This window comes from Microtus ochrogaster, chromosome 7, assembly GCF_000317375.1.
Source record: "Microtus ochrogaster isolate Prairie Vole_2 chromosome 7, MicOch1.0, whole genome shotgun sequence".
NCBI classification, from domain to species: domain Eukaryota; kingdom Metazoa; phylum Chordata; class Mammalia; order Rodentia; family Cricetidae; genus Microtus; species Microtus ochrogaster.
This window is the reverse complement of record NC_022014.1, coordinates 82,917,605-82,934,962: the sequence shown is the minus strand read 5'-3', so window position 1 is coordinate 82,934,962 and position 17,358 is coordinate 82,917,605. Positions and strand designations below refer to the sequence as shown.

Here is a 17,358-nt window from a genome sequence, read left to right as displayed (position 1 = left end):
AAAAAAAAAAAAAAAAAAAAAAAAAAAAAAAAAAAAGGGAAGGGGATAATATACAAAGCCCTCCACACAGGACTGGGCTTACAGGGGTGCTCAGCAAGTGCTATTTTAGAATGCGATGAAAGCCACGTGGTTTCAAATCCAGAATCAAGTCCACGCTAGGGCAGCGGGCACCTGGAGGTAGATGGTCCTGCAGCCTCTGAAGCAGCAGGAGCACCAGCGGCAGCTGTGCTACTCCAGACATGCCCGTTAGCTCTTTAGAGTACGTGTTTACACAATCGATGTTAATCATGAATAATTTTTTGTACACTTTGTGCCTCTAGTGATCAGAATACTAACTAACCGCCTCTTGGAGCAGGTTCAGCATCTGTAGGATCCCTGGAGCTTTCTGAGAACCCTAATATTTCCAGCACTGTTTAAGCGTTTCATTACTTTGTTTCAGAGCTGAAAAATGTCCCTTAATTTGCAAGCATGGATCTTATTGCCACTCTCTCAAAGGATTCGGAATATAAATATGCATTGCAGCAGCAACAGGCATATTCATCAGGCGATAGGTGAGCAAGGATAATTAGAAGCACGGAGGGGGCTCAAGGGAGTTCGCTCTTCCTCCCAGACACAGCAGACACTGGAAAACAGACACCTTCCCTAGCTTTAAGATACTAAAGGTAACGAAATACCCACATGAGGCGTGTGGCACCTGCAGGTAATTGCTAAGGCTACCTTGGTGTCCAGAGGAACCGTATCTGGAGCATAGCAATAAGGCAACCTCTGAAAACTGACCCTGGTCCCCACCATATCCACCTAGCAAGTCCACAGTGTGGAGCTCAGTCCCTTCTCTAGTGACAGCAAAGACAGATAACAATACAACTCAGGGTGGGTTTCTAACTGGCTGACAGCAAAAGTATTGCCATACCCAATCTCATGAAGATGGAAAGAAAACGAGGTGGCAACAACCACACCCTGGTGCCGGGGTGCAGCTCCATGGTATGGTGTACATGAGGTCCTAGCTTCCACCCCCCCATAGCAAATGAGAAAGAACAAGCCAGTCAGCTTCCTAAGAGCACCAAAGGCCGGCGGAACTTCAGGGGCTCTCACCTGCAGTGGCTGCTATGATTCTCATGGGCCACAGCTGAAAGCTCAGTGAAATGCTTCCCTGACAGCCAAGGCTCTGATTCGGAAGCACTCTGGCCCCGAGGGAGGCCTGTGCACAACACCGGTGGTGGGTGTGAGAAAGAAGTATGAGTGGCAGGCAGGACACATGGACAAAGGACACGTGTGCCAGGAGAGATGTCCATTCCCCCTGGGGATCTTTTATCACGAGGAAACAAATGCCTGTGTTCTCAGCCCATCTGTGCAGACTCGTCATACTGGCTGGGTGGGCCAGAACCAAAGTCACACTCATGTGACACAGGTGTGGTTAGCAGAAAGCCTTCCACATGGTGAGCCAAATGAAAGAATAAGACTGTATGCAAACGAATGTTTAGGGTCCTTGAAGAGCCAGAACAATCAATTGCAGCTCTAACTGAAGCCCCGCTAATGTGCTTATGTGCAGCTACAAGTCTGCTAGCATCTGTTTATCCCGGTAAGCTCTCGTAACTCCAGATCCTCGCACCCTGCCTCGCTAGGGCTCACTGGGGTTTCCTTAGAGCACTGACGCTCAGGGCTTTCCTCTCCAGTCTTTCACTAATCCACAGAGCTCAGGATTTTGTTCAGAATAATGAGCAACTACGGAGAAAATGGACTGGAACCAAGGAACTGAACAGACAGCCACCACTGTTTGCTCTGATAACTGTAACTGAAACAGTCTAGCCCACCAATTAATTTGGATCCAAGGTCAGCACACACAAGAACTCACAGGCTTCCAAGCTCTGCACCAAGGCCACACTGTCCCTGGAGAAAGCACAAGGGGTAGACACTGTACCATAACCAGCCAGGAGGAGTCCATCAGCCCGAGTCAAAATGATGATGGATTCCCTGTCAGCTTTAATGCAAATGAGATTTGGAAAACTCAGAGCTCCAACTCTCTGCGAAAGACTAGCCACAGTGAGCAGGGGCACGTGACCATGTATGTCACCCAGCCAATTACACAAACCTCACCCAGCAACTCCCCTGACAGCTTTGTCAATATCGAGCAAATGTTTTTATTAAAAATCTCTCAACTACTCAAAAATTTATATATTTTGAAATATTCCATGATTCTCAAACCATCAGCTATTTATACATTTTTTAAGAGAACACTCATGCTGCCTGGGTGGGGAGGCTGGGCTTTTGCTTCTTGGGGTTTTTGAGTGAGCCAGGAAGGCAGCTGGGGTGAACACGCATCTCTGGATGCACCGCACAAGCCCATCTGCTGATCGTACCTAGATGAGAGAGCTCAGAGGCGACAGGAGTCCTGGGCACTTAGAAACAGACCTGAACCAATTTAAGTGCTGACCATGCAACAGAGAAGCAAGTAACTATTCTATGATCACTTCATTTCAACAAAGTTTTAAAGAGACAGAATATTAAAGGGCTTTTTAAATGTTCTGGGGCTCTGGAGCCAACCTGGCTCAGCTGGCACTGTGTTGTGGCTCGTGCAAGCCTGGCCCGCAGAGACTGTCCTTCCTGTGGAGCTGGAGCTGGGGAGTGGACCAAGCACAGTGGAGCCTGCTCAGGCTCTCAGCATTGGGATAAAGGATCTTGGCTCTTGGGCCCTACTTCCAGAAAAGTGTCCCTGGGCTCCTGTGCCAGGGCATGCTGCCCAGTGGCATGCTGGTGACAAGTACACTCTTGGGAGACTCACCCTCAGACAACAGGTCCCAACATTCTGCCTGTACAGCTTGTGTGCAGATGCATGATAAAGCAAGGGGCCATGACCCATGGGAAACCAGCAGGCTGTGGCCTCCAGGATAACCAGGAAGACACTCGCTTCTTAGAGCACGTGTCCAGCAGCAACAGCAGCAGGAGAGCAGTTCCCACTGACAGCATGTCCTAGGGCCCCATGGTCTCATGTCCTTCCACTCTGTGCTACATCTCCCCTTATCTTTCACATCCCGAAGAAAGGATGTTCTATGGCTTGGATATGCCGAGAGTGCATCCTCCAAAGTTTCAAGGAGTGACCTCAGACCAGGGGGCCGCTGGAGGGGTTAAGGATTGGATGAGGTCAGGGGAAGAAGACACAAACAGTCACCATACACATACTCACCCCATCTTATCATGTCATACACTGCATAGCCTAGGACTCTTCTAGCAAGACCTCAGCAGATGTGGCTGCATGACCTCATAGCTCCAGAATGGTAAGCTAACAAAACCTCTTTTCTTTCTATGTTCTGCTCTGTGGCAGTGTGTGTTGTAGTGGTGTAGAGCCCATGGCCTTGTCCATGCTAGGGAAGTGCCTGACCACCGAGCTGTGCCTCCAGTCTCCATAGTACTATGTGTTAGAAACTTCAAAATGGCCTAATATAGGATGTAAGCCTGTACACGAAGTAAAACATAGGGACAAAAACAAAAGCCTGGTTCTGCTCTATGCCCGGCTTCCTGGTTGCAGACGCTCTGTTTTGCTGCCTCTTCACGGTGGTAGGGCAGTCAGAGGCTGTGACTATGGAGAGCTAGGCAAAGCTTGAGTTCTGTGAAAACTCAGAGGCGCATAAGCGCAGCGCTGGCATCAAGTGGACCAGCAAGGACGGTGGGATGGACTGGGAGGAGGTAGAGCGGCACACACGTACAGGCACTGCACAGAAACTGGGAAAGTTTTGAGGAGACATCAAGATAATAACAGAAAGGATGAAATGAAGATTGTGCAGGACCACTCAGAGCAATGTGTTTCAATTTGTCTGAAATCAAACCTTCTTACAATACTGTAACATAATAGAAAAAAGTCTAAAACTTTCTTTTAAATGGCAGCATCCCCCAAGCAAAGGTGAAAAACACATCATCTCAGAACTCGATCTAATGTAGCCGGTGAGTTCTGGGGCTCTGCATCAGGTTTTCTCTGAGGGTGGTGTAATTCTCAAGTTTGTAATTTGTCCTGGCATAAAAATAAAAATATGATTCACCCATTCACACTCAATTTAACCCTTGTCAAGCTACAAGGGAGAGCAGTAATATGGTTTCGAACGGCAAATGTTGCTTTGTGTCAGTTTCAACTGAAATAGACTGCTCTTTGTGACTCAGACCCAAGCCAACATCTTAACCACAGGCACAACGATGACCGCAACACCAAGACTGTTAAATCAACCTCAGCACGTTCTCTGCCATGCAGTCTTCTTGGAAACCAGCATTTCTGCTTTTAAACTTCACAACTAGAGCTGCATTCCCAAGCTCTCGACACTGCATGGTGGAGTCCCCACTCGCCACCGCTCCTCCCAGACTCATTCAGAAACATGCCCACCCTAGTGACAACACACTACATCTTCCTTAACTCAACAAACAAACAAACGGCCAGGTGGTGGTAGCGCACGCCTTTAATCACTTTAATCATAGCACAGTTGGTCTACAGAGCAAGTTCCAGGACAGGCTCCAAAGCTACATAGAGAAACCCCGTGTGAAAGACAAACAACCAACCAAACAAACAACCAAACAAAAAAACCCAAGTGCTGGAGAGATGGCTCAGTGGTTAAAAGCACTTGCTGCTCTTCCGGAGGACCTGAGGTTTGCTCATAGCACCCACACAGCAACATAACAACTGCCTGTAATTCCTCCAGGTCCATCTTCTGGAATCTGCCAGCCCCAGGCACTCACAGGGCACATATACATATATGCAAGAACTACACACAAAAAAACCAAATAAACAAATACCACACCTAGTCTTTGGCATCAACTTTAAATCACGGCTGACCCTGCTGGTTGGGAAAAGCAGAAGTGCGAGGGTGTGAGGTCCCATCTGGGAAAGTGATGTCTGGTAGAAGTGCTGGTCTTTTCTGCCTGGGCGGAAGGATGCCCACCACTGCTTGCCAGTCCTCAATGGCCAGTTCTAATAGTGAATAGAAAATGACTTGCCCATGAAGCAGAAGAAACCACTTCTCTCAGCCCCTGATCTTCCCTGGGTGCTGTTTCTTGTCTGGTCATTTTGTTCACAGTGGTTGCCAACTCTGCTATGGCCCCAGCGATTCTGGCCAGTACCCTCCTAGTGCACTGCTACCTGACCCCACATTTACATTAACTCCATTGGTGTGTGTGTGTGTGTGTGTGTGTGTGTGTGTGTGTGTGTGTGTGTGTCTGTTACATACCTAAGTGACTTCCTTTGGTGTGAAGTCTATGGCTTTAACATACGAAGGCATCTCTGGGGCCACGGGCAGGACACTTCCTTGTTAGTCCCTCGGGGCTTCTCCACAGCCCTCACCTACTTCCTCCCACCCCACAGGTCTGTGTTTTATAGAATGCCACTCTTGGAGACTTGATGGAGGAGGGTCATCTGTCTATGTGTTACTCTCATTGGTTAATAAAGAAACTGCCTTGGCCCTTTGATAGGACAGAAAATTAGGTAGGCGGAGTAAACAGAAGAGGATGATGGGTAGAAGGCAGTGAGGCAGATGTGATGAAGCTCCGACCCCAGACGGATGTGGGCTAGAATCCTTTCCGGTAAGCCACCACCTCGTGGTGCTACACAGATTATTAGAAATGGGTTAAGCAAGATAACGAGAGTTAGCCAAGAAGAGGCTAGATATAATGGGCCAGGCCGTGTTTAAAAGAATACAATTTTTGTGTTGTTATTTCGGGTGTAAAGCTAGCCGTGCGGGATGTAAAGTAGGCCTGCTAGCCTCATCACTACAGAGACTGGCTTCTGCAACCACCTGTGCTGTGTGTGTCACATCTTCTCTTTTCCTGCTGACAGCACTTTCTGGTCCTCATGTAACTCCATGTGGATTATTCTGTAGGTTTCATTTTTCCTTTCTTTTTCAAAAAATATTTATTTTATTTTATGTGCATATGTGTGTGCCTGCTTGTTTGTATGTGCACCACACGCGAGCAGGAGCCTGTGGAGGTCAAAATAAGGCATCTGATCCCCTGGAACTGGAGTTACAGGCACTTGTGAGCTGACTTATGAATGCTGGGAAACAAACCTGGGTCTTCTGCAGGAGCAGCAAGTGCTCTTAACCACTGAGCCATTGCTCTAGCCTCGGGTTTCACTTCTCAAGAGTGAAGTCCCAGGAACACAGTGGTTGTGTCACAGGTCGCTGACGTCTGCGGGGTCACACCATCCTTCCTGTACACCAGCCCTGGCAAGAGCTCTAGCATGACTTTGAGGCCCCAGAAACAACCTGAGCCAAGGGTGGGGACACACCATGAAGACTTTCTGGGGAGAGCATAACCTGTCGCCCACAGTCCGAGAAAGGGACAACTGAACTTTGTGGAGATCACGTGAATCATCATTGCCCAGCCCTTGTCTGTTGCCCTGCTCCTTGGTCTGAGCAGCAGCATCACTGTGGTCCCTGATGACAAGTATTTAACATTTGTGACCAGTAAGAACACACAGACAGAAAGGGGTGTGTGCGCATGGGTCACTATCCATCTGTGGGTTCCATCACCACTTACAGAGCTAAGAAAATCAGAAAATGTGCTCCTAGGTCACATTCTTACACACAAATCAGGTAAGGAACCCAGCACAGTTTGTCATACCATAATTGAGAAGGCACGGTGACACCAGAGGCTCTACCTCTTTCTACTGCGTCTGTACCAGGCCAACTGACCTGTGTCTGGCTAAGGGCAGCACCACCACCCAGACCTACTGTCTACCAACAGCCCCATTCTGCCGTGCACTGTGCTTTGGTTTCCAAACTGCTCTGTTAAGACTCAGCCCTGCTTGGCAAGGGATTTCTGAACCTCCCATGTGCCCTGCTGGCAGCCACTACTTTTCCATGTCATTCATTGTGAATGGATGTACCCTTAAGCTTAGATGGCAATCCAAAACCCAAAAGGAAACACTAGCCTCAAATTGCACGTAGTGGTCTTCGTTGTATTTTGATGACTATTAGTGAGGTATAGATGTATTTTACATGCTGCATTTTTGCAATAAAAATATATACACTCTATAATTTTTATATATGGAAACAATCAGAATTCCATGGTGTTGTTGCTCCTTCTCCTGTTTCAAGTTACCCTTGTATATGGGATTCTCTCTGTATGCTCTGAATATGTTTTATTACCATTGGTTAATAAAGAAGCTGCTTTGGCCCATGGCAGGGGAGAATATAGCCAGGCTGGAAGAGCTATATATATAGAGAGAGTAGGTGGAGTCAAAGAGATGCCATGTAGTTGCCAAAGGAGAGAGAGACACTGGAACCTTACACGTAAATCACGGTCTCGTGGCAATACACAGATTAATAGAAATGGGTTAATTTAAGATGTAAGAGTTAGCCAGGAATATGCTTGAGCCATTGGCCAAACAGTGTTCTAATTAATACAGTTTCTGTGTGATTATTCGGGTCTGGGTGGCTGGGAGACAAGTGAGTAGTCTCTGCTTACAACTTTGCTGTTCAGCTGAAGTAGCTGTTTTTCTTCTTTACTGGATAATGCTGGGGAATCAAGCCCAGGGCCTTGTGTCCACTGACTGTGTCCACACCCTCAACCCCAAGTCTCATGCTTCTTCACGCCTTTGTGCACAGTGTTTACAACACATGGAAAACAAATCCGACTGCAGTTTTCACTTACTATGGCATGGGAGGTGGGTGCCAGCGGTGTGCATGCAGCTCTGCCCTGGGCACAGGGTCTGGAGTGGGTGCCCTCACGTGCATGGAAAGCACTTTCCTAGGGAGACTCACGGAGGACACTTGCTTTTCTCACTACCTTAATAAATTCGGGCCTTGGATATTTTCACACACATACTCCTATGTATCCCAACTTGGAAAAACATTCATCTAGTAATTTTGGAAAATGTGGGGTTCCAAAACCTCCCCAAGTTTTTCATACTTCTGATAGAGGTCAGGATGAGTAGAGAGGAGTCAAACACAGGCCAAGGTTAGAGGCATGAGATACTACTATTTCAGAAGCAGAGAAATCAGAACAGGAGAGAGACATACTTCTCAGTGACCTTAGCAGGCTTCAAGCAAGAGAGAATACAGGTTCTCACACTGTGAGCACCCTGGCTGTTTCTGGAATGGGTTTGCCCGCGACAGTAACTTGGCTGGAGGTAAGACACAGCACACTGAAGACCAACCTGAAGTTAAAGGCAATGAGGTCAGAGTGGAACTAGAGCCTAGCTGTTTCAGACAGACCGTGTGGGCAGCCCTGTGTTCTAGATCATCACAGTCTGCAGTATTTTAAACATTCACAGGAAGAGAGCTTCTTATCATTTCTTTTAATATGGCCCCATGCTAGTACCTCTAACACCAAGCCCTTGTGTAACTATCATGAGCAGAGCTTCAATCAGAGAACAAAGGACAGATCCACATGAAAGGGGAGAACCCCACACTGACGTGAGGACTTCTGAGGACACGAGCAGGAAGAGGAAGACACGCACACCCAGGAAGCCAGCAGGGCTCAAATCTTACTTACTTTTCTATCAAATCCAGTGTGACTCCAGGCACCAGACTAACACACTTCTGCATGCAAAACCTGCAGAGAAAGGAGAGGACATGAGAGGCATGAATGGAACCCTGAATATGAGAACCGTCCAGTGGTAAAAAGACACGTTTAAACAAATACAGATCAGGCATCTTTTAGGTTTAAGCAGCAAGCCTCAGCTGGCTGTGGTGGCTCACACCTTAAATCAATCCTAACACTCAGGAAGCAGAGGAAGGTGGATCTCTGTGAGTTTGAGGCCAGCCTGGTTTACAGAGCGAGTTACAGGACAACCAGAGCTACACAGAGAAACCTCGTCAAAAGAAGCAAGCCTCACTGCCAGTCTGCCAAGGCTGTAGGAACAGAACAGCATCTGGAACCAGCAGCAGGAGAAAAGGGGCGGCGGCAGTCAATGGAGCCTTGTCCCTGGAGAGTAGCGAGGAGCTGAGACTCAGAGCAAGGCTTCAGCTAAGAACTGCTGGAGTGGGCTGGACTCCCCCACCCTGCTTTTCTTCCTTCTTAAAAGAGTGAGGGGGCGGGGAGTAGTGCTGGGGAGTGGATGCATGGCTTCAAGGCACACAAACGCTGCTTACAGAAGACAAAGGAACATGGATTCAATTATACCATTTTAATCATCAAAAAGTCAAAGGAGCCAGAGCTGAGAGACTTCTCATCTGTGGACGAATCCACCCTCAGAAAGCAAGAATGGAAGTGGCAGGGCTTTGTCTAATTTGTGTGTGCTGACAGAAGGCAAGAAGCCATCTTTTCCCCCTCCTGTTAGAGCTATTGGCACATAGTGGAACAGGATCAATGACAGCACTGAAGAAAAAGGCAGCTGAGTGTTTTCAGTGGGAGAAATGTAAAACGCCTGAACTGTCTATGTTTAAGACTAAGAGCTTCAAAAGCTGCAGCAGGAACACAGCACACGAGACGGCCCCAGTCCAGGATGACCCCACTTACAATTTTCAGTGCATTCTGCAGACTGGCTTCCAACTCTGACACACTGACAACGGCCCACGTGCTTGTGCTACAGGCCACTCTCTACTTCTCTCACCCAGGAGTTAAGACAGTCTGCAGTTTGTGCCTATTTTCCATTTATGATGTCTGCACCTTGCACGGGCTGGTCATTTGTGAAATGTATGCACACATATCACCAATATCCAATGTGCTCAGTACAAAGATCAGGCCACAACTGGGAGACAAGGGAGAAAGCCTTCATGGGTGAGAGGACTGAAGGACAGAAAGACACAGAGACAACAGACAGACCGTACGTGCCAAGGAAATGGCTCCTGCCCAGGACACGGACACAGCTGCCCAGCCACGCTCTCTGCCTCAAGAAACAAGGCTCAACTCAAGCAGTGGGAGAAAATTTGTGTTTTGGTAGAGCTGTTGCAGTCAGTGTTTTACGAATCAAAGAGTAAAACAAATAAACTTGGGGTCACATTTCTCTGACAGTAGGGACAGCCCCTTTGAGTATACGGAGCTAGAATGCTGAATCTAGTTAGGCTGGTGGCTGGGCCCTGAGTAGCTAGATCCTTCTGCCGACCTAACAAGAGCTCTGCTCAGCCCCCTGTATAGACACCTTATATCCTTAGAGTCGGCACCGATGCATACAGCTCCAACAGCGCCTCTCTCCTGCTGGGTGACCATGACCAACAACAGGAGACACATTTTGGGGTCTGAGCCCTAGTGAGCTGCACTCCTCATTGTTTTGTCTTCTCATCCATAATGGATTTATTGACTGGGATGTCTGGAGCCCAGTAATGACAGGACCATTTGTATCCAACTAATTCTTTTGTCAAAAGCAATAATAAATTCCAGATAAAATATTAAAAACAACCACTTGATAATTCCAAAGAACAAAGACAAGAGAAACTGGAAGTGCTGTAACCTTGGCAAAGGATGAGTCACCTGTTGGGCTGCACATTCACACAACAGATGGGGACAGTGGGGGCCGTCTCCCTTGGGTGAGGATCAGAGATCAGCACTGAAGGCTGCCAGGAAATTGCAAGCAATCACCTCAGACTGGAGGAAGCCAAAGCTTTCTCTAGCACTAGCTGACTCATGAACTCCTGACAGGATGTGACTGCAAAGATCCCTGTGGCAACATGAGGCTGGACGTATTAATTGGGGTGAGCAGCGTCTCTTGCCCCAAGAAGGCAGAGCAAGGCCACGCTTCACCAATTCGAGGCCCTGAGAAGCCCCGGGGCTTTTGACGAACACCCAGAGGGATCCTGCCTGAGTCACAAACTGTATTCCAGGATTAAGAGTGACACTCTGGAACTAGGAACACACCCAAGAGGTCAGTCCCACAAACAAGCTTCTGGGGAGCTCAGCCCAATCCTCCTGCCTACTTGCACCCAACTGGGCTGGCGCTGCTCACAGGTAGGGAGCAGAAGCGGCACTTTGCACTTCCAAAATGGGTAGCATAAAGTCACAGCTAGAGAAAACATCAGCTCGCCGCACCAGGACTAACACTGGTCTCACCTTTCATACTATTGGCTTCTATGGGAGGGTGTTCCTGGATAATGAGGGCCAAGAAGAAACAAAATGACTCAATGCGGGGGATGGTGGCTCACACTATAATCTCAGCACCTAGGAGTCAGAGGCAGGCAGATCTCTGTGAGTATGAGGCCAGTCCAGTCTACATACCAAATTCCAGGACAGCCAGGGCTATATAGAAAGACTACCTTAAAAAAAAAAAAAAAGACTCAAACAATCCATAAAACTGGCCAGGTGTGGTGACTCAAGTTTGTAAACCAAAGACTTGGGAGGCTGAGGCAGGAAGATCATTTCAAGTTCAAGGCCAGCCTGGGCTACAGAGTGAAAGCCAGTCTAAAATATTAAATGAAATAAAATAGGCAAGTAGTTGAAGTTGCTCCGTGTTCTCTATTGGAGGCTGCCACCCTGTCCTGTGAGTGTACCTCTCACCATGAGCTAAGAGGCGGCACCTACTCCGTAGATGGAGGACACCAGGGCGAAGGATCTGAGGACAGTGGGCCACAGCGGCAGGTACCTGACGGTCCAGCTGTTGCTCAGGAGCTCAAAGCCAGCCTGGGCAGCATAGCGAGGTGAATTTCAACAAGGAAACCAAACCAAGCCAAACCGAAAAACAACAGAGAGAATATTGAAAACAACAAATAGGGAGGTTGTCAGAAACTGACCACTTTCAAAGAGAAAAGCAGAATAAGCAGGAGGCAGGAGGGGCATGGAGGCACGTATGTTTAGCTTACTGAAGTAAAGTAACTTGGAACCAGAATTTTATACCCAGCCAAACGGACATTTAAATGTGCAGGCAGAAATGTTCTCAGCTCGGCTCCAGAAGAGTGGCCGTCAAGGGGTCCGTGGGAGCCAGCGGTCAATGATACTGAGTGGAGGGTAAGGATGAGACCGGAGGTGGTGAGAGACACACAGGAAGTGTACTGACACAAACCTGTGAGGTGTGCTGTCTTCAAAAGAAAAATAAACACAAACAAAAGTAGCCCAAACTGTGAAGCCAGACAACACCAGCTGAGCGGACTCCGTTCTGGACGAGGTGGTGACACAAATCAGACTGAGATCCAAACGGAGCCATCCACGGCAGCACCTACACAGTCCACGGCAGCACCTACACAGTCCACGGCAGCACCTACACAGTCCACGGCAGCACCTACACAGTCCATGGCAGCACCTACACAGTCCACGGCAGCACCTACACAGTCCACGGCAGCACCTACACAGTCCACGGCAGCACCTACACAGCAGCCAGAAGCTGCGCTGTTTATCCCGCCTTCCAGGATCCAAACGGAGCCATCCACGGCAGCACCTACACGGCAGCCAGAAGCTGCACGGTTTATCCCGCCTTCCAGGAGTGGCCAGAGGAGACACCACTTCCCCCAGCAGGCCAGCTGCAGCCTGCCACCAATAATCAAGTTCCAGCCGCTTTAATCCTTGCACCAGAAGTGACCTGAGGCTAACCAATCCCTTTTCTATTTTCTACCTCACAAGGAACTGGGATTCATTTTCGGTCTTTGTTTCTGCTACTGCAGCTCTCCTCTGTCTATAAAACCCTTCCCCAATTCCACTCACAGAAATACTGTTACAAAAATGAGGCAAATGGAAAAACAGGATAATCTGGGGGGCATGAGCAGGGAAAGGGGCTCCTCACTTTAAGTCCAGTTGAAGGCACTCACCAACAGAGCAGCAAAGCTCTAGCACCATTGCCAGCTGCTGAGGCCGGTCCCCGTAGCAGCTGCACACCTGACGTTTGCGAAGACTAGAAAGCCCACTTATGAGGGAAGGACAGCACTAAGCACCTTGTGCAACCCTAGTGGCTCCCGATTCCACCTTGTTAGGTTAGAATTCCATGCAAGGCATTACCAAACTGCCCCACATATCAAATAAAAGAGAAGGGAAACAAAAGGTTCCTTAGCAACCTCAGAGCGCTAAGTGGTAGATGTGGCTAATGCTGACAGCTGTCCAAGTCTCCCTCAAGAGCCCGCAGCACTGCCACACTTGGGTACGTCTTACTTTCTGAGAAGCTCACAGCCGCTCACTCTCAGTATGGTCTCCTCCTCACCATGAGCGCTCTTCAGGCTGCTGAGGACAGCACAGTAGAGCTGTGTCTCTGGACGTCACAATGACAGACTAGAAGGGAAAGCCTAGCGAGAAAGATGACTAGAGAACCTGCTGCTTGACTCTTAGCACCCACACGGCAGCTCCCAACCATCCAGGCACACAAGTGGTGCACTGGACATACTTGTAGACAAAAGATCACTATACATTAAGTATGCAAATGAATAAATAGATAATGCCAGCCCGTTGGGTAGGGTGGATTGCTCCTGTAACACAAGCTCTCAGAAGGCTGGGGCACAAGGACTGTTGCCAGTTCAGTGCCAGTCTAGGTTACAGTGGGTGAAGACCAATCGGGTACAGAGTAAGACCCAAGTAAGAACTCTAAGCTTTCTTTCTTACTCTTTCCCTTTGATGCTAATTTACAAACTTCAGGATTCACTTCTGACTGTACAGAATGGCTTCCCATTGGCAGCTTCTAGGCCTGGAGCCAGGATTAGTCACACGTAAGAAAGGAGCCTGTTATCTCAGGAGCTTTCTCTGCTGCAGAACCAGGAGAACTAAAAGAAAAATGAATCCTTTCACTAATAAGGGGAGGAACTCTGGCCAGCTCGAGTGTGGCGAGCACGGCTCGGCTCTGGCAGGCCTTATCCTTCTCAGCCATCTCCTCTGCCTTGTGGAAAAGCCGCCAAGTTACATCCCCAACGCCAGCCACCAAGGTCCAATCCCTTACTGGGACATTTCCTCCACCTGAGGCTGACTATCAAGTCCAGTAAATCAGCAGCCTCCTTTGGCTCACCTAATTAACATGCCCAATAAAACACCTCATCCTAGCGTGGGGGTTTCCCCTTTACCTATGGGTCACTCTGTCTCCTTTCTATCCGGTCAGTCCTTTGTCCTGCACGGACACCCCTGCTCCTCTCCCTTGTTCTCTTGCCCTTCTCCTTGGTCCTCTATCTCTTTGTCTTTGTCCTTGCCCTCTGTCCCTCTGGGGTAACTAAACCTCCCCTGTGCCGAGATCTTGGTCTTGGGCCCCGAGCCCATACCTTTCCTTTCATGAGAGACACGGTAGCTGGGAAGCAGCAGGCAGCGAGGATGCTGCTCCTCGAGGTACCATGTCTGTCACTGAGCCATTTTCTCACTGCTGTTTCAAATGGTTCATAAAAAGAAAAGGCACTGCACACAAGCACACAGCAGCTGACAGGAGGAAAGCCGTCTTGGGTTCTACACAAGCTTCTACAGCTCAGGGTGCAAACTTTCAAAGGGGTACCCCCTCTGCCCCACCCACAACAAGTTTTTCCTGAGGTGTCAACAGCTGCCACTGGCTTGGAAGAAGAAAGCAACACCCCTTCCTATGGATGCACCTTCTTCAGGTGAGGAAACATGGAACACATCTCGCCCACATGGCAGGGCAGAGGAGTCCCTTCACGGAACTGCCCCCAGCCTGTGACAGCTTCAGGCTCCTTGCTCCTCAGACTGACTTATGCATAGTGAACAAGTCGCAGGGAGTATGTGCATACTGCCCATGGACACAGACCAGAAACAGAGACAGATACTGTAGGAAATGCAGTCAGAGGCCCCCGTGTAGGGCAAGGCTTCCTGACTGCACACTGGTGAGGAATGGCCATGCCACAGCAGCCACCATGCCCTGGAAATCACAACACTGTGCCAGAAAGAAAGCAGAGTCAACAGCAGACAGGCACGGGCCCTGTAAGTACACTTGATCTACCCGTCTAGGAGGTAGGGCGGCTTTATGGTAGAAGTTTAGGATGGACTCTAAACCTGTTTTAAAAACACATGATTCTTTTAAATTCCAGAGAACCAGCTACTCAGGGCATACATCTGTCATGACCATCCACACCACTTTCTTTTCTGCCCGATTTGTTCTTTCTGTATTAAGAAGCATCACACCAAGCTCTTCTAGGAGTGTCACCAGCAGGAGGTTGGCGATCACTGGACAGAGCAGACAGAAGGGCAGCAGCCAAGAGAGGCCAGAGACACGCAGAGCAGCACAGCACGAGGGGCCCGAAGACAGAGACTGTGCGGATGTCACCACGGACTCGAAACTGCTGCACCCGTGGCCCAGAGTGGCAGACTCTCACCCAAAACTCCAGTGAGAAAGGAAAGTGTCTGGGAGGATTTGAAGTAGGGCGGGACCACACACTCGTCCCCACGTACAGGAAGGGCCAGCACTTGCAAAGATCAGGTTAGGAAACACAGAAAGATTGCTTTCCTTTCCTTTGCTAATGTTTTGTCTGCAAGGAAACCCCTGAGTGCTGAAGCTGGGACACGGTCAGAGGGGTGGTCCCAGCCCCCATCCATTCAGACTTTACCTCATGTTTTAATCTTGGGCTAGCCTTCATATGGGTCTCCCACAAAACACTACTTCGTTTTTGTTTCCTTTTCCCAGCGGCTCTGAGTTCCCAGGAGAGAAAGAGCCACCAACTCAGAATTATCAAGCCAGGCAGAGTGATACCTACCTGTAACCCCAGGACTTGGGAGGCTGATGTAAGAGGATCAAGGACAACAGCTTGGGCTACATGCTGAGACCCTGGCTCAAGCATCTGTAAGCAGGGCCCTTTTTGAAACAGTCCAATATAATTTAAACCTAGACATTGCTCTTGTCAATTTATTGGTAGGAATAGGGGAGGGGAATGGGATCAGAACTCAAGCATTCATTCAAGCATGCTCCACCACTGGGCAACATCTTCAGCCTCTCATTAACAACTTGAAAATTTCCCAGTGACTTTTTGACTGATTCAGGTTTAACTCCTAACAATCATACAAAAAGTGAACCACACAGAAGCAAAGGGAGGGTGACTTGTGTTAGAGCAGAGGCAAAAGGCAGGACCCAGATGTGTGGTCAAATACAAAACAGTGTTTTAACAATTAAAAGTTAATGAAAACATTTGCCATTTAAAAAAGAACTCAAGCAAGAAGGAAGCATTCATGTCTCCACCCACCTCTGTTAGCACCTCCCCTCCAGCTCAGGGCAACCAAAGATGTCAGCCCTTAGTCTTCTATCTCTAAGGCACCCACATCCTAAAGCATCTATGCATAAGTCGCCTACCATGAAGGCATCTATCCTAGCATGTCCACTGCAATGGCTCTGAAGTGCCTTCAGGTCAGAGTGCAGAAGCTGGACTGCCTGCCTGCCTGCCTGCCTGCCTGCCTGCCTGCCTGCCTGCTACAGCTGGCAGTTTATATTTGCCATTGCTATTCTGGCCCTCTAGCAGAGAAAGTGGATGTTCAGGCGGGGCCTAAAGAACCCAGCAAATGGCTAAGTGACAGGCCCAGGTGAGAACCCACCTCTGACTTTACACATAGGCCTTTCTTGCCCATTCCTCTAGTACCTAGGCTCTCCCCACTAAAGGCAAACTAAATGCTCAGAACACATCTGAACATTAACATCTCTAACACAGATTTAACCTCTTCTAAATGGACCATTCATCAGCTATGCAGTTGGTAGGTGCCAGACATTCGGTTGCTTTATGACCTTTAGTACACTGCCTTAAGAGAAGCAGATGGACATGATTATAATATAGCCAGTTTAGGATATTGTAGGGAAGTCCAGCCAGAGGCAAAGGAAGCTTTTATCAGAGAGCAAGCTTCCTTCAGTAAATAAGACCTGCAGTCATGGCTAGACAGGCGATGGACATGAGTCTGGGCTCTCCGCTGGCTGCCTGTGTGTTCCTTTCTCCAGCAGAAGCCCTTGGCTGGGAGGTGAGAAGTTTTGTGACAAGCGGTCAATCCCTGATGTTCTGGGAGCAGGAAATGAGTTCAGACGAGTTTCCAATTAAACTTAAATATAGATTCTGTTGTGCCTCCAGCAGGTGGGAGGCTGATAACATTTCCTCTACTGTGCTCCTTGTCTGTGGCTTCAGCATCAGGTGTATTCCACTAAGTGCAAAGGCTTCTGGAAGCAGATGAGCATACTGGTAGGGAGGCAGCCCTTTCTCACAGTGATCACTGTACCCACAAAACCTCAGCTTATACATGGCCCACAGAATAAAGTCTATCACAGTCTGGAATGGGACACCGACTCTTTGAAAAGAAGGCCAGAGTGTGCTGACATGACATATTTGTACGTGGGACATGGGGCAGTTCAACCTTCCAGCTTAGGAGCAACAAAGTCAAGATCTACATACCAGTCCCATTCTGGAAACACGTGTGGAGCATAATCTAGAACAAGGGTCTACAAATGCTAACCCCATTCTGGAAACACGTGTGGAGCATAATCTAGAACAAGGATCTACACTCTATGAGATGCCAGTCCCATTCTGGAAATGTGTGTGGAGAATTATCTAGAACAAGGATCTACACTCTATGAGA

The 17,358-nt window shown here is 48.6% G+C and overlaps 1 protein-coding gene across 2 annotated transcripts in view; it reads right to left on the bottom strand.

Annotated features, from left to right (window-relative positions):
* The window catches only part of Rptor (regulatory associated protein of MTOR complex 1), a 304,700-nt gene that overhangs the window by 114,131 nt on the left and 173,211 nt on the right, over positions 1 to 17,358 (bottom strand). For both annotated transcript variants that reach the window (XM_005350837.2, XM_013347620.2), the window contains one exon: positions 8,470 to 8,529. In XM_005350837.2, coding sequence (XP_005350894.1) covers positions 8,470 to 8,529 — 60 coding nt within the window. The remainder of the gene's footprint in view (positions 1 to 8,469; positions 8,530 to 17,358) is intronic.